Here is a 21,580-nt window from a genome sequence, read left to right as displayed (position 1 = left end):
AACTGTCACTCAGAGATGATACCTTACACAAGGGACTTTTGCACAGAATAGTTACAGGATCTCTGATATATGAACTAGCCACCAGGCGTGATTTTCTAGCAACTCATTCCCCTGGGAAAATTTTATTGGTTGCATTCGCACCTTTATTAGGAACTCTAAAGTTCAGGTTAGCAAGTTTGCATTGAGTGCTGCGCTTAAGAAAAATAATAATTTACCCTTAAATGAAAATTACAATATTAATTACTGCCTAAAGACCTTTAATTGTCTTTAGAATACAAATTAAGATATTTTAGATTAAATTTGTTAGCTCGCTCATCCTTCAGACTTGTTTAAAGTACAGAAAAATATCAAAAACATCCTCAAAACAGAGCAAATCCCTTCAGTAATTCATTATCAAGGTACGGGAATACCTTTGTGCGCACATAAAATAAAAATGACTTTATTCAACTTTATTCTCCTCCTCAGTGTGTCAGCATAGTGCAAGTTTTTTTATGCGTGTCATGCTCAGTTGCACTGCTGACATTTTACCTCGGATGCATTTGTGCTTAGTTTTAAACAGAGGAAGCCTGTGTGGGCATTTAGCAAATACATAAGTGAACAGTGCACCTTATACTAACACTAACTGTTGTCATTAGTTATTAGTTTTGTTGCTTAAAAATATTCTGCATTAACCACTAAAGACACATGGATTGTTTTGAGGATGTTTTCTGATACCTCTCTATGTTGCTATCTATGGAGGATCACTGAGCTATCAGACATATACTATCTTATTGGTGTTCCAAAGATGAACATGAGCATGAGTAATTAATAAAAAATTTAATTTAGGGTGGACTAACCCTTAAAGTTTTGTAGGTTCTTGTACTCGCCAAAAAAAAAAAAAAAAAATGAATCTAATACAACTTATTATGGTTAAGAGTTTAACAATGCCACAGTAAAAGGCAACAAAATAATGCTGCAATATTATCTTTCTGAATATGAATGTCTTTAAATACATCGCTGTTCTGACGTTTGTATGGCTTGCATTTGCACAAACAAGTGTACATTTACATCACTGTACAAAGGTACTGGACTTTACACTGAGGTAGGAGGTTATTTAATAACCCCAAATTGTGTTCCTAACTCAAATAGTCCCCAGTTTCTAGGGTGGAAAAGTAAGGGTAAAATGGTAAAAGTGTATAATGGTTTTAAGGGCACTGGTTTTAGGAACTATGAAAAGGCTCCTCTGGTGCAAAAGTCCCTAATGTGAACTGACATAAAAACACAACAGTAAAAACACATGCAAAACATACAGTGTTATCTGTAGATTAGTTTTTGGACACTTATTTCAAAACTCGCGTGTTAAAATTATTTAACAGAATATGATATTTAAAGGGGCTATATGTAGAAAACCCATCATTAGTTACACTGGTGGCTGTTAAGTAAACTGCAGCCAGCTACATATTTCTCATGCTAACGCTTGTGCATGTTTGAGTGTGCTTAGAATGAAAAAAATATAGTTCTGGACATGTTTGACAAAACAACATTTAAGTTTGGAACGACAGGAAAATAAAACATGTTCGTTTATGGGTAAGCTATTCCATAAGGGCTGGTAAAGATGATTTTCTTTAAACACTATAAAACATTCTATAAAATCATAAACAAAAATCAGACATCAAACAGGATATTACACACACACACACACACACACACACACACACACACACACACACACACACACACACACACACACACACACACACTAATAACTAATAATTTTGACTTCAACTGTATGTGTGTTTTTATAATACAAATTAATATATTTTTATGTAAATAAGTATGTGAATTTGATCCATTCCAAATGGAGTTTTGATCGGTATTTTTGGGAAGAAAAAATGTTTTAGAGGCAAGATTAAATGAAAAAAAAAAAACATTGGATTACACAGCAAATGAGGCCATAAGACAGAAAATGGAGGAAACAGGCATGCAGTAGACAGCAAATTTGCAAGGAAATGTTTATTTAATTAAACAAACGTACAGCACAGCACAGAAAATATAAAAGTTCACACACACGCACAAAAAAAAAAACAGATCCAAGCAGACAAATAGTCACCAAGCAAAAAAAAAAAAAAAAAAAAAAAATTCAGAGCATAGACCAGAAAATATAGTTAAAACTCAAGGAATAAATATAAAACATAAATCTTTACAAAAAAGGCAAGAAAGTTAGTCACATCTGACCAATCAGATGATACAGAAACCCCAGTAACAGACACAAACAGCTTTCCCTCAATGCATTGCATCCTAATGTCACGTTAGTTGTCAACGTATCATTCAGAGTTAAGCACGTTTGTTCATGTGCAATCCAGTTAATAAAGCAAGCATCCACTTAAAACTGGTTAGCGGAAAAGAAAGAGACTTTGCATATTCCAGGATATCATGAGCAAAATCCCATCTGCATGTAAAAAAAAACATCTGCCTCACTCCCATTAAGGAGATGCGTATATAAAATGGACCATAATCTCTATAAAAACACTTTGGATGAGAAAATTTATTTTTTGGCATTAAATATTAAAAGAGAAAATACCACCAAAAAATATTTGCTTTTCCGTTACTGACACTCATCCAAGATGGTGGCTTTAATATTTATTTAGAATTATTAAATATTTTAGAAAAAAAATTAATTTCAGCTGCAAATGTGATCCAAATGTGGATCATGCGGCACTTTTAGTTTAAGTAAAAAACAAACAAAGGCAAAATAAAATGAATAACCAAGGCTCTAAAAGATACATTGAGGTTTTGAGAAAATGAAACGAGCAGTCCGAGGAAGAAACTAAACATCATTTTTAACATTGTTACCTTCCAGTTATATTCAACAGTCCTTGGCATTTTTTTAGGTTGCAGTAACTAGGATAAGCACAAGGAAGGAACAATTTGATGAAAAATATAACAGTCCTGCTCCATTTCTCCAATGTAACTTGGAGTTTTGTTTTCCATTTTGTGACAGGAAGTAGTCATGTATAAACTATTTGTCAAAGCTATGGATTAAACATAATAATATTGTAAACAATGTTTAATATCTTGCACTAACCTCTTATTCATACTGAAGGTAATAGTATTGTCAGCAACGTTCAGTTTGTTGCCCATACCAATCATTTCAATTCATAAAACCTTGATGCATCATCTGGAGCCATGGGTATTATCTTGGTTTCTCCAGGTAAAAGAGTTTTTTTTTTTTTACTCTTAAAGTGAGAGTAGTCATTGACTTTGAATTTCCAAGAACCACGATGTTCACTAAAAGTCTTCACTAATGTTAAAAAATCACCACTTCCATCTTGGATCACTCAGCAAATTAAAATTTTTAAGTAAACTGTTACTATCCCTTTAAAAGTAATTCAGATTGAGACAGTTCACTTTAGCCTTTTCATATTTACGGTCTTCAACTCTCAGTGACCCTTTAGAATGTGTAATGTAATGACTTTGAGGTTGAAAAATGAAGTGCTCCTGCTCCATTTTGCTCTAGAGATCTACCGTACTTCACAGCAGAGTTTAACTGAAACTCTAGCCAAATCATCTTAACACTGTTTAAGCAAACCCATTTCTCCAAACACAGCACTCACTTTGTCACTTCAGTGTATATTTTGTTTGAGGCTTAATTGTCACAGTGTCGTGTGCATCTAGCCATGGTTGAGTCCGTTTGAAGGTTTGGGATTTTTGGAAGAGAAGGAGGTCTGACATTTGGGAAGGAAGTGGTTATAGTTACCCTGGATTTTTGGGTTCGTTTTCTCGTACACCTCCTCCTTTGAGTTTGCGGACTAGTTTCTCGCTGCTGCGCCGGATAGAGGCCCGTAGTTTGCTAAAAGAACCGCTTCGCTTCAAGGAGCCTGAACCGTCCTGTGAACAGAAGACTACATCATTAACCACACATATGCAACCAAATACAGCACATTAGTCAAACAGGGCCCATTCTGACATACACTTAACACACAATCAAGCACAACAAACACTTACCTTGATTTGTGAATGTGCTGAGGTGTATTCATTTTAAAGGCTTTACCCCAAGATTTTAATTCTGTTAACCATCACTCCGTGCCCTAACAACACGCTACATCACAATATTCCAGAGATGTCCACACCAGATGCAACACAACAGATCCATTAAAATACAACAGAAATAAAGCAGTGCAGAATGTACTGTGCTCCAAATGAAATGGATGGGTTTAAGTAATTAATAAGTATTACACCTAAATAACATTATTAAAAGTATATGCTGAGTGATTGCTGTTGTTGATTTGCACTAAATTATAAGCTGTTGTTTTATTTCAAGATTTGAGGTAAACTATCTTCATTATGGGTCTAAATGTCATGTAAAGTGGTAGACAAACTCACACTGGTAACATAAAACACTTAATAAAGCATATAATTGGCATCTGAGGAAGATCTGCATAATTAAACAAAAAAAAAAAAAAGATTGCAAACTCGATTCGACCCCCTAGACCAGTGGTTCTCAAACTGTGGTACGTGTACCACTAGTGGTACGCAAGCTTCCATTTAGTGGTATGCGGAGGAATCGCTGAATAAATAAAGTAAAAAAAATAACAAAAAATTATACGTATGATAACACCGATGTGATCAGTAAATTGATTTTAATAGGCTAAACCTTTTATTTTATTCTCAATTTTCAATGTATTCTAATATTTGTTTTTTTCTATTTTAAATATGGTTATTCATATATTTTAAATACAAGTTAATGTTTAGATTTCAAAGATATACAGATAAGTCATATATACATGCATCATATATTTCAAAATTTATCAAAAAGAGATTATATATGAATATGATGACATTAGGGATTGGATAATATCTTCTTTCAAGGTATACCGCGGTTTGGAAAAGTCAAGGTTTTAAAACCAGCAAAATTTTCTGCTATACCGTTCCTAAGGTACGTGTATGATTTTTTTATTAACATTTTTTTTACGCAGAAAAGATATCCAAAAATACAGTTTTAAACTGTAAAGATATCAGTGTGTTTGAAACTAATGAAGACAGCAGAAGTGAATGATTTATTTTAATTATTTAATTATTATTAGACATGTTTACTGTTAAAATATTTTGGAAATGTTTCTCAAAATAAAATATTTTGTTTTCTTCAGACTTTTAAAAAGAATATATTTTACAGCAATAATCACAATTGCGTCAAATCGCAAAACTGTGATATTTTTATCCAAGGTTATCATACCATCAGAATCATTTTGCACATCATTTAAATAATCCTATCGCATAATAGTTATGACTGCGACGAGCATTTTACATGTTTTTTTCTTGTGCATGAGAATAAATGTTTAACAGTGTCAGTATAACTACTCTTGCCTATATAATGTTGAATATAATGCAAGAGGGAATCTGACAAATGTCTGATTTTACCAGTAGAAAAAAAAAATGGTTTAATAATGTCGTCAGATTGCAAGTATATGTCTCAAACATAATAATTTAACATCAGAATTATGAATAGTTGTATTCTGATGTCATCACTTTACTGTGCATTAATGACCAGGACAAATTTAAAGTCTGTTCAAGTCCATCATTCTACACCACACTACAAAATTAAGCATTTTAACCAACAAAAATACACATAACATTATTGTTATTTTACTATACCTTTGATAATTAACAATAAAAGTAGCCTACTAACATTAACATGTATTTTACATCTAAGAATGAAGAAAATCATGATTTTATTAAGCAAAAATAAATAAATAAATAAAAATCGTGATTCTCATTTAGCCAGAATCGTGCAGCTCGAGTCTGAGTGATCATTGTCATATTAGCTTATGCTGTCATTACAGTCAAGATGTTACAGAAATAAAAACTAAAGTATGCAGGTTCCATAATACTAATAAACAGGATGTATGGCTGAAAATCACAAGTTACAGTCGACTATTGATTAACATTTTTGCAGTGTTTGCAATGCTTTGTACGTCGTTCTTGAGCACTGGTATGGCGTAAATGTGATTTAAACTTTATTAAAGAATTATCTAAAAAAATAAAAAACATTTATTAAAAACTGTACAGAGACTGCATCTACAGAATGTCCATTTCCAAATTGATGAAAAGATTTAGAGTATAACTAGAAAAGTAAAGTTCATAGACAAACTTTATGGTGGCTTGAGAAAGCCTCGTCTGACAGTTTGAAGTCATTTAAAAAAAGTTCAAATAATTGAAGTAGTTTTAGGAAGTTTGAAACCGTTGGCATAGATAAATAACTACATATATGTTAACATATTTCTAGTATTGGCATGTGTCTTGCTAGGTGGTTGGTAGGGGGTTGTGAGTGATTACTAAGGTGTTGCTAAGGGTTGCTAGGGCGTTCTGAATGGTTGCTAAGGTGTTGCTAGGGTGGACTAAGTGGTTGTTAAGATGTTTCTAGGCGGTTGATAGGGTGTTCTGATTAGCTACCAAGCAGTTGCTAAAGCATTGCTTGAGTATTTTGGCTGGTTGTTAAGGCATTGCTAGGCAATTGCTAAGGTGTCCTGCAATGTCAGTTTTTTTACAATACACATCTATGGAACAGTTGCTAGGGTGCTGTAAGTGGTTGCTAGAGTGTGGCTAGTAATTTCAAAGGTCATCAGTGGTTGGCAGATTATTAGTCTGAGTTAAATGAGCCAAAACTTATATCTGTATGACAAAGCTATGAGGTCACAATGTTTGGTCTAATGTTATGTCAATGGGACTTTTAGAAGTTTTCCAGTTCAGTTTTCGGAAAATCGCAAGTCAGATCAGTTGGAAAAGAAATAGCAACCCAAGTCAGACCAGTTTGGAGGTTTGTAGTTTGTTTGGTGGTTGTATGAACAGTCTAGGAGGAGGTGTGTTCTTAATAAAGTCTAAGAAGAAGATGGAAGAATAATACATTTATGTAGTATAACAGTATGTTGGTTTTCTCAAGCAACCATAACTAGATTTACATTTGATGTAGAAAGGTTCATGTAAAACTACTTGAAACTCCTGGATTTTATAATATGTGGTGATCATTTGAACCATTTAATATTCTGTAGATCCCAATACATCTGGTTTCTGTTTTCCAATACATATTGATACAGATCTGCTGCAGTCTCTTCTGCTGTGACCCCTCACCTCTGAACCCTGAGCACTTGGAAAAGCATGGAGAGATTGATGGAGGTGGAAGGAAGAAGAGGGTTGAAGACAACATTGTCCCAGTTAACCTCCATTAAAAAAAGACAAGCAATTACAGGAATCAGCCCAAACACATCCAACTCACACACATATATCAACATCAGGTTTGAATATGTCACAGGAAAAACTCACACATATGCATTCAAAAACAGGTGAAGAGAAAGAGGACACACAGGCAGAGGCTCTGGTGAGCGAAGTCAGTTTTATTAGAAGTTATGAAAGACAAAAGATGCAGCAAAACACCAGTGAACATGTTAGTAGGAAAAAAAAACAAGAACATTAGATTCTACAGACATGCTTCTAATCATCCCGTTACTCATCTCTTTCGCTAGTGTTCAACTAGTGTACATACAAGGGTCTCACAATAATGAACAATATGAAAGTGCGTGAAAACCAGGATTTGGTTTATACAGAAGCTGAACAACAACACCATGCCACATTAATGCACTATACAAAAAGTGTGATAGAGAGGCTTCATTTAGAGAAAGAGCCGTTCTAAAGTCCCCTGCATTACAAGAAATTGAGAGGAACCAATGAAAACCAAAACAACTAGTGTCACAAGTCCTGCATAAGATTAAAATGTCAGTCAATACAAGATATGCTTTTCACAGCATTTGTGGCAAAATGTTCCATACATAATGGACTCAAGCGATTTATTAATATATTTAATATATAACTTTGTAACATAATTTTAACAAAATGTGTTTGTTTTTTCAGCGTAATCCAAAATTCTTTGCTTAACACATAATTTGTTGTGGATTGAAGGGGGCTAAAATACGATGTTTCTAAACATTTAACTTTATTTAGAATTACTGGTAGTGGGTGTGATTTTTTTCCCAGAAGATACAGATTTAGTGCTACCACAAAACTGACGTTTAAAAATGCAAGTATTTCTGTAAATTCAGAAAAACAACAGATTTTTGTTGTTGTTTTTATTATTATTTCAGACACAACATGATATTTTGTGGTTATTGACATTATCAAAAATGCTGTTGAGCTCAACTTGTACTGAATATGGAACATTACTTTAGGAGAGGAGCAAAGTTTGCTTTAATGTCTATTAAATTAAAGGACCACTCTGACTATAGTTTATTCTTAAGCTTCACCTTCCGAGAACCATCTTATGTCATTCCAAAAGTGAAAGTGTATTTTCTTTTTTCTAATATTTTCATCACAGACTGTCTGAATTAAAAATACCATACAAGTATTTATATTCTATTGCTATAATAGCACACCCACTATTAATTGTTAAAATTCAACATGTATTCTTAGGAGAAAATGACAGCAGCACTGATCTATAAAGAATTACTGGATTGCTCAGAAACCACCGGAAGTCTTGCATCCGCCATCTTACTGTGCCATACTGACATAGAGTTACAATGTCTACGCTACTGGGACTAGTCGCTCTGCTTCAAAAATGACCCGGTGTACAGTTACAAGTCTGACACGTTTAATAAAGGATGAGGAAAATCTGTTCAGGTTCTCTTCAAGCTTATTTTGTCATTTGTGTGCAAATATACTCTTTCTTTCCTTAGAAGTGAGTAGTAATAGCTAAAAAATTTATCATAAACTAATAATATACTGTGATATATAATCTACTACAATAGCAAAACCACCTGACAGTCATAGATGGAAGCAGTGCTTCTTTTTTAAAACAGGTAACAGAGCCAAATACAACTCCATTCATTAATTTACTGTCATGTTGCTTGAACTGTATTGGCATCATATGAATTTTCAAACCATGTAACTTACTTGACCAAACAAACACCTAATTTTAACAATGCACTATAAACCAAATCAGATAAAGGCTTTATTGTAAGTGCACATACAAAACATATCTAATCAGTGAGATGGGATTGACTCAAATCAATTAATTTGCTTAAATTTGTGTAAATAAAAGCTTTTTGACATGTTTGGTGTACAACATGTTTATGTATATTTGCTAAAGAAAACTATCAATGTGTCACAAGTGAACGGTCGAAAAGGCACAGGAGCAATCCAGTTCTCTATTACAGATTAGTGAACAGCAAGCAGGTTTGGAACAACTTCAGGAGCAGAACTTGACAAGAGAATTCTCATTCATTCTTTGAAATAAGAGAATTTTCATTCTTAACAAGAGAATTCTCACTCAAAGCGGAGATGAAAATTCCAATCAGTGTTAGAGATGGGAAGGAAAATCAAGGATAGTCGCTTTGGAGTATTTGAGCAGAAAAAAATGGAATGTTAAATAAGAGAGAGAGAGTGCTTTATACAGCAGAATAACTTGATAAGAGTTCAACAGGAAGTTAATTAGAGACAAACAGACATGATGACCAGACAAACAGAGACCGACAGGCAAGAAGAGATCTTCTACTGACATATTACAGACTGACAGATTATTATAGTGATAGAAGGGAGACTTAGTTCAACTTTTGACATAGAAGGGAAAGCCACAGAACATGGCCCTCTTAGGTCTGCTTTAGCCCAATTATGCCCACAGGAGGAGGAGAAGGAGGAAAGGTGCTGTTCGGAGAGAGGAGACGCAAAACAGCAAAGCTGGAGAGGGAGTGAGGATGGCGTCCATCATGCAGAAGGTAAGTTCAACAACCACAACAAGGCATCTGAAGTTACACCTGCCAACCACACAAAAGAGAGGGAGATAGAGAGAGATGCAAGAGGAGGGAGAATAAGTACACAAGAAGGAGAGAGGGGTTATAGAGAAAGAGGAACAGAGACTGAATGTTAATGTTATATTATTAGGGAGACTGAAATTGAAAGCACAGACAATGAAAAGAGAGAAAGCAAAAGATTCAGAAAGCGCAAAAAAAAAAAAAAAATCAGATGGCAGTAAGAGCTAAAACATACTCCACATGATCAAATAAGTGCAAATAATTAAATGGACATCACTGGGTTCCAAAATGTGCCAAGATACATATCTCAATGGCAGTGCAAAATCAATTCTCAGATTTAACTACTGTCATGGTGAGGTAACAGCTTGAGTAATATTGTTGATGAAGTTAAAGTAACTGAGTAAGTGATTTTTGTAATATTAAAAAAGTGACACTTGTACCTCGTTTTAATCGAGTGGTATAGTACAGTTTAGCGCAGTATGATTCGGTATGGTTCCTTTTCAAGTTTCCACTGCCAACAGTACTCTTACTTGGTACTGAAGGAGTGGGGTACACCTGAAAATTGAGATTAACGTCATACACATATCACTTCTTTGTAAGAACCCATAAAATATTAGTTCAAGTTGTTCTTCATGCCTTGCTTAAATGATCTAAGTTGATTTGACAGATCCTGGATCTTTTAATCTTAATAACTGATTTTTAGGTAATTTGGTTCTTCAAACAAGATCACAAATCAGACTAAAATGCCTGGATGAATTGATCCGAGATTGCTGTATGTGTGTGTTAAAGAACAGATCTATCGATCCTCGAAAACATGATAAGCAATGCAAATACTGACATACAACACAGCAGCATAATGACATCTTCTGATTAATATACAATTACATATGTGAGCAAAATGACATAAAATTTGTACTAAACTGTTAGTTAAATATGATATGGAAAAACTTTCCACCTTGGTTGTGCGCTGCAGGCTTTACACTTTCATGTGTCAAGTAGGGATGCAACGATTAACCGGTTTCACTATTAACCGCGCTTCAATTCATTATGGTTAATTAATCATAAAAGCTTCTCACCACCGTGATTCTGCGCGGATCAAAACTGTGGCAACTAAACAAAGTTATGCCAACTGTGTGCTAGTTTGTACACAGAGACTAATAACCACGCACATGGGATTAACTATGACTGGGGCAATTAACTAAGGCAAGCTGGTGCGAGTTCATTATTTCCACTGGAGGGTGACGCAACGCAATGCAAAGCGCTCATATTTTTCAGGCGCACTAGTTGAGATAAGGGCTTTTGTGAGCGCTGAAACTGCAAACGGATGAAGTTTGAGGAAGAAGCAATAAAAGAACACAGGTTTGCAACTCTACTTAAAGTTAGAAATATTGGTGCCGATGAGAGCGATCATGCGGTTATATGATCTGCAAGCCGAGACCAATCCAGTGTTTTCGGAGAGAGTGCTGAAAGACTCGGAGTGGATTAGCTGTTTAATGTTCGAATCTCGATGTATTGCATTCACAGCGTTCAAGGCAAATGGACGCTAAATGTAAAATCTAACAGTGTATAGATCTTTGCCAGAAGCTTGACTTAGCTAAGTTTAAATTGAAACTTCGGCTCATGACAAAGAACAGTATTGCGCAGGTGGTCATCGTGAGAATGCTGCTCTGCGCTTCTCATATATTGGGTCGGCTGACTCGCCTGCTTTTTTCCACAAACAAAAAAAAGTAAATCAGCGCATAACAAGACAGAACATGTACAATGACACAAACCAAAACCAAAGCCTTTTAAGAGTGGCCGAAATGAGGCTTTTCTTCCTTTCGTTTGTCCGTTCTTTCTGGTTATTATATTGACATGTGTATGAAAGCAATAGTGCAAAATGTATATTTCTTACTGCAATGCTTCGTTTTTGTTTGATGCAAACCATAGATTTATTTGTCATAATGTAAGTTGAACTTTTTATAGCAGATATCTCACATTAAAGCACATTCAAGGTAGCATGATAATGTTATTTTTTGTTAGTATTATTATCATTGTCATCATTATATTTTATAATTATTAGACATTAATTTTGCAGTTATTGCACAAATATCATTAAGTTATAACAGAATTAGTTAGTTGTTTCTGGTTTTTGTTGATGTTTCAATGTTTTTAAATAAAATAAATTTGTTAATATACAATTTGCAGTGGTACTCATTCTTTTTTGGGGGGTGCTCCTAACTTTTTTATGGTGCTCCTAAAATTTTTGAAGTTGGGAGCAACGGTGCTACCAAGTACAAAAGTTAAAAATAGGCTATTGTTTGTTTGTAATATTAGTTTGTGCTGTATCAATTGGTTACTGAACAGCAATAAATAACACTTTAAAATATAAAGAGTTTTCAGGTGATTTTCTAAACTAGTGGTGTTTTGAAATTAATGAATGCATAATAATCTTGATTACCGTGAAATCGTGATTATTTCTTAGACTATAATTGTACAACCAAAATCTATAATCGTTGCATCCTTAGTGTCTAGAGTATTTAGCATTTAATTTAGTTTTACATTTAGAGCGGATTTTCTTTGTTATAGTGGGCCTATTCTAGTTCCTTAAATATTTTTTAAAATTAATTTTGCATTAAAAAAGCATTTTGATATCGGTAAAGGTGTCTGCAACATTTGCGAAGCATCAAATCACAGGCATATTAGCCTTTAAAACATGTGCATGACTGCATACATTTTATTCCTTTCCTTAAAAAAAAAAAAAATGTTGTCCATTATTATACACAAATTGTACTAAAGCTGGGTCGGTACCTTAAAATAGTACATTTGCATTTGTATCTAAAAAGTCCATATTAATAAATGTTTTCTTTGAAAAACGAACACACGTGACGTGGATTGTAGGTTGCACAACTGTTTTATTTATAGTTTAAAAAAAGGTTTTTTAAAAACTATTTTACCATTTTCCACAGTGTTCATGATCCATAGCTTACAACTGTAAGAATATATAAGTACTCTGAACATACTTTTAGTGTTACCTTTGCTTGGAACGACCCAATCTAATCCTATTTATATGAGATAAGCCTGCTCTCGAGCAGGTTTGAGCTACCAGACCTATTGCTATAACAACAAGTCTCAGATGAGTTTTAAACAACGAAACGATTCTGGATGGACGTAAAAAACAAATCTCAGATACATGCAACTGAAATGGGTTTTTTGGGGTCTTAGGGCACACCCTTAAAGATTGAGGAGCTCGAGAGGAACTCAGAGTAGAGTCTCAGCACCTTCACATAAAGTGTCTCGGGCATCTATTTCGCATGTTTCCTGGACACCTACATAGAGAGATGTTCTAGGTTTGTTCCATAGGGAGGAGACCCAGTCTGGAGAGACAGGGGTGCTTTCACAGGTTTATCTGACAGTGTTTACACTTCTTAAAATGAACCGCACTGAGCTGGACAGATGTCGACAGATGCTAAATGACACTGCCAGTTTACGAGCACTTGGAAAGCAATGTGTCAAATTCTTAAAATGTGGGGTGTCATGTTGTATAGTAACCACCGTGATGCTAATTTATGAGTTTGAAACAATCTGCAACACTGATCACCTGGATGGTTCATTCACCCATCTTGAAGCATAGATGTCTTTGCAAAATACCATAAAGATAAAATTACTTCATAAAATTGATAAAATAATGAAATAATTTCAATTTTTTTCCTACATTGGTCTTTCATAAAAGGTTGGACTGTTCGTTATGTGATAAAGGGCTTGGTTCACACCTGGAACTCAAATGCATTTTTGTCAGTCCGAAGTAAATGCAGGTACAAATCTGAAACATTTTTAGATTGTCCACTGCTGATAATATAGAGATTTACGACTTTATGTTGAATTTGGCTGGTGAAATTTCGCCTCTATTCACATCATGCTTCCAATACCTTTGTAAGTGATCTACTTATGTGAATAATTCAAATTCCATTTGACATGAAGCAATTAATCTCACTAAAACATGAACATATTAATGTATATTATACTGTTTGTATAAAACAGATGTGTTGTTTTTATTTTAACGAAATAAATAATTATAAAATAAAGTGTTGTTAATCCTGTCTAATTTTTTATTTGATTTTTTTTTAATATAAAAAAAAACACCTCAAAAGTACCGATAAAAGAACCGTTAAAATACCTAACCGATAAGTGGTATCATTAAAAGTAGTAATACTGCTAAAACCTTAACGATACCCATCCCTAAAAAACACACATTAGTTCAAAGTAGAAACAGGATCTAAATCAGAAAGGAACATGTGAATGGATATTTAGGCTAGTTCGACCTAATATACTCCTCAAAAAGAACTAATCTGAAACTACAGCTACTCACAGGCACATAAAAAGCAACTGCAAGCTAAAACAAAAAAATGCTGTGCTGCTTTGGTTATACATTGTATAGAATCATGTGCTTGTTTTGAGTAAAATCCTGAACGGCAAAAATTGAGCACAGTAGCCTCATTTAAGGCCAAAGCTTGGGGCTATTTTCCATGTCTCTGTCTCACCAACAATAACACAATCTAAAAATGGCACATTTACTTTCATGCTGATACATTATGGAGCTCAGATTCGGATTGGGAGAGGGATACAAAGAGATGGGGATAACAACAAAAAAGCAAGGAGGTAAGTGGTAGAAAGCAAGAGAAATCACGTATGCAAACAAAAACACACACACAGATAGCATTAGAGCCTGCAATCAATGAGACATATCAGGAGTACAGAACACACAGCCCACGCCAACTTCTGTATGTGACCCCAACATGTAAGTAAAAGGAACATTTATATTATGTGTACATGTAAATCCCTTTATATGTAAATGCATGTTCACGATTTACAATTTAAAAATCTCAGTATTGATTGAATTGCTGAGCTATACATGTTTAAGAAAAAAAGACAAGCACATAAAAGCAAGAAAGACAGAAATGGAAAATCCCAGTGAATGAGGTTAAAGCCAAACAAGCTTGATGAACCTGATAGGACATTCCCACAATCTGAACTGGGGGCAGTCTCACCAGGAAGAAATGCTGATTGATTGTCTTGGCACTATGGTTACTGTTGCTATGGCAGCATGAAAACTGTGACTCAGAATTGCAGAGAGACTACAGCAGAGGTGTGATAGTCAAAACAGCAGTTATGAAACTATGCCTCAGAGAAGAATGAGCTCATGATCATCTAATGAATGGCTACAAAGAGAAAATTAATGAATAAATAAATTTAAATTTATGATGATTCAGATCATTTAGTGTCTATTAAGTATCTAGAGTACAAATGAAATATTATTAAAATGACAATTAAGGGCATTTAAAAAAAAGGTGTTTATCCTGTTGTTTAAAAATACATGATTTCATACACTATTTACAAGTATATTTCATATAAAACCAAAAGAAATTCAGATAAATAGACAAATGCAAATACATTAAATACATTTGTAAAAACATAATCAAATATTGAATAAATAGTGTTTATAAATACTCTACCACTCAATGGTTTGGACATATTCAAGACAATACATTTTTTATTATTATTATTAAATCTTTTTTTATTTAATAATATAGCTAAATGTGGAAAAAAAACTGAAAAAATATTAGATTTAAATCTTAAAAGCTTTTTATTGGTGCTCTTTAAAGATTTTTATGGGTGGCTCAAAATGCTTTACAGATTTTAGTGGAATCAGCCACCACCAGTGTGCAGCATCCACCTGATTAATAATATTTAATAATACATTTCATAACCTAAATATGTTAAAATCATAAATGCTTAATGTAAAGAGTTGAAGTCAGAATTATTAGCCCCCCCTTTGATTTTTTTCTTTTTAAAATATTTCCCAAATGATGTTTAACAGAGCAAGGGAGTTTTTACAATATGTCTAATAATACATTTTCTTCTGGAGAAACTCTTATTTGTTTTATTTTGGCTAGAATAAAAGCATTTTTTTATTTTTTTAAAGCCATTTTAAGGTCAAAATTTTTAGCCACTTTATATTATATTTATATTTTAAAGCTATATATTTTTTAGGCTATTTAGTTTGCAGAACAAACCATCGTTATACAGTAACTTGCCTAATTACCCTAACCTGCCTAATTAACCTATTTAAGCCTTTAAATGTCACTTTAAGCTGTATAGAAGTGCCTTGAAAAATATCTAGTTAAATATTATGTGCTGTCATAATGGCAAAGATAAAAATTAATCAGTTATTAGAAATGAGTTATTAAATGTTAAAAAATGTGTTGAAAAAATCTTCTCTACGTTAAACAGAAATTGTGGAAAAAATAAACAAGGGGGCTTATAATTCAGGGGGGCTAATATTTCAGACTTCAACTGTAATGGTGTCAAGATTTTCCAAATCCTCGATTCGATTACATTTTCGATTCTAAAGTCATGGTTCGACTCGATTCTCGATTTAAAAAAAAGAACAATTTGAAAGCACAAGCTATCCCATTTTAAGACTTTTATGCAATAAAATAATATCTGACCTTTGTGTGCTGTGACAGTCATGAAGCTTTATGCTGCGCTGGAGGTCCAGCAATACTGTATGTAGTCAAGGCTACTAAATGTGCACTGCTAAGACCTTCAATAAATTTCTCCTTCACATTATTGTACATGGAGGGTTATCACTATAGCTGTGAGATGCGTTCTACTTGGGATTTCTTACTGCGGTTCTACATGCAAATTAAATGCCTAAAACCAGAGTTTTTTAACACTAAATAAGTTTGCATGTCCGAAGCTATAAATCCACCTACTGCGCTTGTAATTGCCTTTGCACATGTTAAGTTACTTGGAAGTTTTATTCCAAATGATGACAGGAGAGTAGTTTGTGTTACACTTGTCGGTTTAACAGAAAAATATGTTTTTGTGGTGCCTGCGGAAATGCCTTGCCAAGTTAGTCGTGCTGCCGGTGGAATAATGTGGTATACGTACATAGCAGAGAACTTCTTGCAGCATTTCAACAAGCGTGTTTTTTTTCCACTTGGCAAGTCAAGCTGACGTTACATGGAGGCATGGCAGCCGCGACAATTCCATTTTTTGATTTGATAATTACAGTAAGAGCATGAATTTTTATTTATTTTGAATCCTGACACACCTATTCAACTGTATTAAAACTTAGACCCTTTACTGATTCAGCTATCTGTATTTGTATTATCAATACAACAAAAAATTACAGCCTTTTTTAAAGCTCTTTTTAATGTCATCACATAGAAATGTGTATCTTTATATGCTATTTAACACCCTAGCAACTGCCTAGAAACTACCCAAATTACCTTTTCAACCATCTTAAATATAGCAACTGTCTAGTAACCACAAACTACTGAATCAACCTATCAATCTGTCTGCCCATCTATTCATCCATCTATCTATCCATCCAAAATATGGCAAGCCAAGAGGTTTTAAAAACTTTCTGAAGCCTTGTAGCTTTTAGTTAACATTTAAACACAACTATATAATGCCTATAAACGTTTTGAAGTATTTTAACCCAAGACTCCGGAATATAAACAGCTTTAAAATTTACATACATTAATTTGTTAAGTGTGTCCAAACCTTTGAATGGTTGAGCACTTGTATAGATCATATATCATACAACACATAAAAAAACAAGTCTCAACTGTGAATGTATGTAATTTCATAGAGTTAATTAAGGTTTGAAAGGGTTAATACGGCTTCAAGTCAGGTCATTAAAGCACTACAGGCAAAAAGATCAGCAGGAGGACAATAAATGACTAATGATTGGAGTCACAAAGTATAAAAAGCAACACTATTTGACCCTTAGTAACAAGACCTGGAAATGCATTTTCCAGGGTCTTTCCACAGGCAATTCTTTGGATTTTAAGAGCAGAACTCTGTTTTCTTTGAATAGTGCAGTATTGAATTTGAATACTTTTAAGAGTAAACACCACACAGGCCACAACGTTACTAATCAATAATCCTTTAATCATATGATACCTTATTATTAGCTTGGTCTAATTTCAGGTTTGATCTGCTTCCAGTGATTAATGATCCCGTTTTAGATAAATGCATTGGCACACATCCGAATCATCATACATCACATAATCTAATTATAGATGTAAGGAGGGGTAGAGGCCCATAAGCTGGTTTGATTGTGTCTAGTCTTCTAAAAATTAATGCGCTATCCTGTGACTATATTTATTGTCAATGTAGTGTGTAAGAGGCTGGGCGGTGTGTACTGTACTTACCCCATTCCACTCCACGCTCATACTCACTTCCTCTCCACCGTCAGGGCCACTCTCGTACTTCACCGTGTCAGAGGTCAGGCTCTCACGACTCCTCTGTTTCTCTCGTACTTCAGGGTCTCCCAGCACCTCTGCAACACGCTGCTTATGAGCTGTGTCCAGACCCTTCAGCAACAAAGACATCACACTCACAATTAAAAATGATTGCAATAAGCTAGAAGGGCTATTGCATTATACTTGGAAAGATGGATGCTTCATCCATAGAATTGTGAAAAAAAGAAACATTGAACTGTATTGAACTTGAGAGACAAACTTATATCAAAGGCAAGAATATGGATTTTTTTTTGGCAGCCATATATGAATATTATGTAAATTGTGTGTTTGTAAACATGTATTTTTTATTGCTTTCTTTTTGTCGTTATCTAATTTTCAATGTTTTAACGCATAATTTTTTAAATTATTATTTTTATTCAATATTTTATTTATTTATTTATTTATTTATTTATTTATTTATTTATTTATTTATGTCATTTGAATATTTATATGTGTATACATATATAAGACAGGTTGACATATATAAATATATAAAACAAACTGTTTTGTGGGCTGGATTGTTATTGTATGCATGTATTGTGAATCTAATATTTGAGAAAAAAAAAGAAAAAAAAAAGATTGCAATTATTGGTCTTTTTGTCTTTTTTGTCTTTTTCTCACATTTAAGTAGGGCCAGACAGGATCTGCTGACATTTTTTGCCATTTCTGTGCAGAGTTTTGTAAAAAGTAGGGAGTATGATAACTAAAAAGTTAATATATGAAATAAAAAGTAATACCTTTTTATTAAATGTTTACAGTGCAAATCCAATTAGATCCAGTATTTGTTAACCACAGCAAGTCTTTCAAATAATACAGATATATTTAAAGGCAGACAATATTACCTTGCAAACTGTATTGTAAATAAATCATATGAACATTTTCATGTTAGTCAGTAATATTACTGATATTAATTTAAAAACAGAATAAATATAAATTTACACACATTTGCACAATTAAATAAACGGACTCAAAAACGGGATAAAAACTGCAGAAATGTCATGTGGGCCTACATATAAACTATCATATTATAAAGTAACTTCACAGAAATTTAGGTGAAGTATTTTATAATACTATGAATTTTGAGAAACTCAAATTTACTATGGACCTAATATTGTGAAAAATTAATTTTGTCATATCACCCAGCAGATACAGTGCATTTAGAAAGCGCTTCACTTTTTCCACATTTTTTTTTTTTATGTTACAGCCTTATTCTAAAATGGATTATATTCATTTATTTCCTCAACATTCTACACACAATACTCCATATTGACAATGTGAACAATTTTGAAATTGTTGCAAATTTATTCAAAATAAAAAACCTGAAAAATCACATGTATATAATTATGCACTGCATAACATATATTATAATCCATTTTGCCATTGGCAAAATCCATTTCCATCATGGTCCCCACCCCTCCCAAGAACAGAGACTCTTATTAGAGAAACACAAATTTACATATCCAAACAAGCTAACTTTGACATTATTACATAAAACTTTGCCAGGCTAAACCTTTACTAAGTACTTAAAAAGAACTCACTGAATCCTGAGTGACAGAGGTCAATTTTTGTTTGACCTGATCATTTCTTCTAAACTGATAATTCAAACCCACCTGTTTTCTGGAGCGCAAAGCCGCCTCCTCCAGAGTCTCAGCAGCCTCAAACTTGCCCTGTCTCCTGTAAAGAGCTCCAAGATTCTTCAGTGTCGTTGTCACGGTTGGGCTGCAGTCCAAGAAGTCAAACAGAAAAACACTTAATTGAGATGCAACAGCTGTAAAAGTGTAAACTCTTGAAAGGCTATTCACAAACAAATGTGTGTATTTGTATCAATCTTTATGCAGCAGAGAGAATATCTGACCTGTCTACTTTACAGGCCTTGTACCATCCACCATATTCTCCAAATGGAGTCCCATCCTTCTGCTTGATCTAAAACACAGATAGAATTGAAAATTACCCCCCTCAAATCTACCAAACACTGGAAGTACCATCTGGATGGTGCTGGTGTTCAAAGTCAAAAAAGATATGATGTAAAAACTAAGAATAAAAAAAAACTGTCAATCCAAACAAAACACAGACTTTCCCAATGACAAATTATATACTCACCTAAGGCAGCATTTGGTTGGCCTTTACTCACTGGATGTATACAAGTTATTGAAGTTATTACCCTTATTTTTTTGTATATACTTGTGTTATACTAACAATGTATGAGGAACTTTTATTTTAAAATGGGACAGGCTTTAAGGAAGTGTAAAAGATTAGTTTTGTAAAGCAGACAGCCATGCATGACCACAGTGTTCATCCTAATGCAAAATGCAAAATCAATTTATCAATGTTTCATTATATGGCACCTTTAACTCCCTGGGGTTCAATAACTTGTATACAGTATGCACTTCTTATGTGCAGGCATGCGTTCTTATGTGATTACACTAAAAGGAGCTAAAACAGCCTGTAATTTCTGGTCATATTGATAAGTCAAATACGAATTTAAAAACTGTAAACTGTTTGGATTTATTTTCCATACATTCATACTTCCAACAAACAGAAATGTTTTAGAAAAAAATTGTGCTTGGGGCGACGCAGTGGCGCAGTAGGTAGTGCTTTCGCCTCACAGCAAGAAGGTCACTGGGTCGCTGGATCGAACCTCGGCTCAGTTGGCGTTTCTGTGTGGAGTTTGCATGTTCTCCCTGCGTTCGTGTGGGTTTCCTCCGGGTGCTCTGGTTTCCCCCACAGTCCAAAGACATGCGGTTTAGGTGAATTGTATAGGCTAAATTGTCTATAGTGTGTGTGTGTGTGTGCAGGGATGTTTCCCTGAGATGGGTTGCGCCTGGAAGGGCATCCACTGCGTAAAAACGTGATGGAAAAGTTGGCAGATCATTAATATTGAATTAATAAAGGGACTAAGCTGACAAGAAAATGAATGAATGAAAGGGAGTGCTTGATCTGTCTGTGACTGATTAACAAACGCATAAAAAAAAATGTTCACAGAATTGTTGCTTTACAGACATGACACATACCTGCGTAAAAGCCTGAAATGTACACTTTTAAAAGAGAAAAAAATGCACTCTTTCTGAAAACAAATCTTCTCTGGTTTACTAATTTGTATGGAGCAGATGCAAAGCAGAATTCTCTGGTCTGTGCTAATTATCCGCTAATTAGTTCCCGCCACCCTCATCACATGATGATACACACATGAACTCGTGAATGGCCACAAACAACTCGCTAGGTTCATCTTCAGAGAGAAGTTAATTTCTATTTCATCATTAAGAAAAAGTTGGTATTAAGTTGGGGCCGATCATGAGATTTCAGACTTGATTGGAATCGTACGTTACCTACCGATCAAGACTCAAATAAATATGTATATACAGTTAAAGTCAGAATTATTAGCCCCCCTTTTATTTTATTTTTTAGATTTTTAAAAATATTTCCCACATTATGTTTAAAAGAGTAAGGACATTATTTTTCTTCTGGAGAAAATCTTATTTGGTTCATTTCGGCTAGAATAAAAGCAGTTTTAAA

At 34.0% G+C, this 21,580-nt stretch overlaps 3 protein-coding genes across 30 annotated transcripts in view; 1 reads left to right on the top strand and 2 right to left on the bottom strand.

The window, feature by feature from the left end:
• LOC147841024 (uncharacterized) overlaps positions 1-21,580 on the bottom strand; it is a 485,466-nt gene that overhangs the window by 136,567 nt on the left and 327,319 nt on the right. The window lies entirely within an intron of this gene.
• The window catches only part of LOC147834160 (uncharacterized), a 439,063-nt gene that overhangs the window by 113,033 nt on the left and 304,450 nt on the right, over positions 1-21,580 (top strand). The window lies entirely within an intron of this gene.
• klc1a (kinesin light chain 1a) overlaps positions 1-21,580 on the bottom strand; it is a 209,886-nt gene that overhangs the window by 125,339 nt on the left and 62,967 nt on the right. For 12 of the 28 annotated variants that reach the window (XR_015505035.1, XR_015505026.1, XR_015505030.1 and 9 more), the window contains 4 exons: positions 19,923-19,990; positions 19,678-19,786; positions 17,978-18,139; positions 3,737-3,867 (listed from right to left, as the gene is read on the bottom strand). The exons of 1 other annotated variant lie outside the window; for it this stretch is intronic. Coding sequence is in view for 16 of the 27 variants with exons in the window: in XM_087277704.1 (XP_087133830.1) it covers positions 3,737-3,867; positions 17,978-18,139; positions 19,678-19,786; positions 19,923-19,990 (470 nt within the window). In the remaining 11 variants the exon portion in view is untranslated. 28 annotated transcript variants of the gene reach the window in all.

The sequence above is a fragment of the Danio rerio genome, chromosome 13 (assembly GCF_052040795.2).
Source record: "Danio rerio strain M-AB ecotype USA chromosome 13, GRCz13ab, whole genome shotgun sequence".
NCBI lineage: Eukaryota > Metazoa > Chordata > Actinopteri > Cypriniformes > Danionidae > Danio > Danio rerio.
Note: the sequence above shows the minus strand (reverse complement) of the source record. Positions and strands in the feature narration are given on the sequence as shown.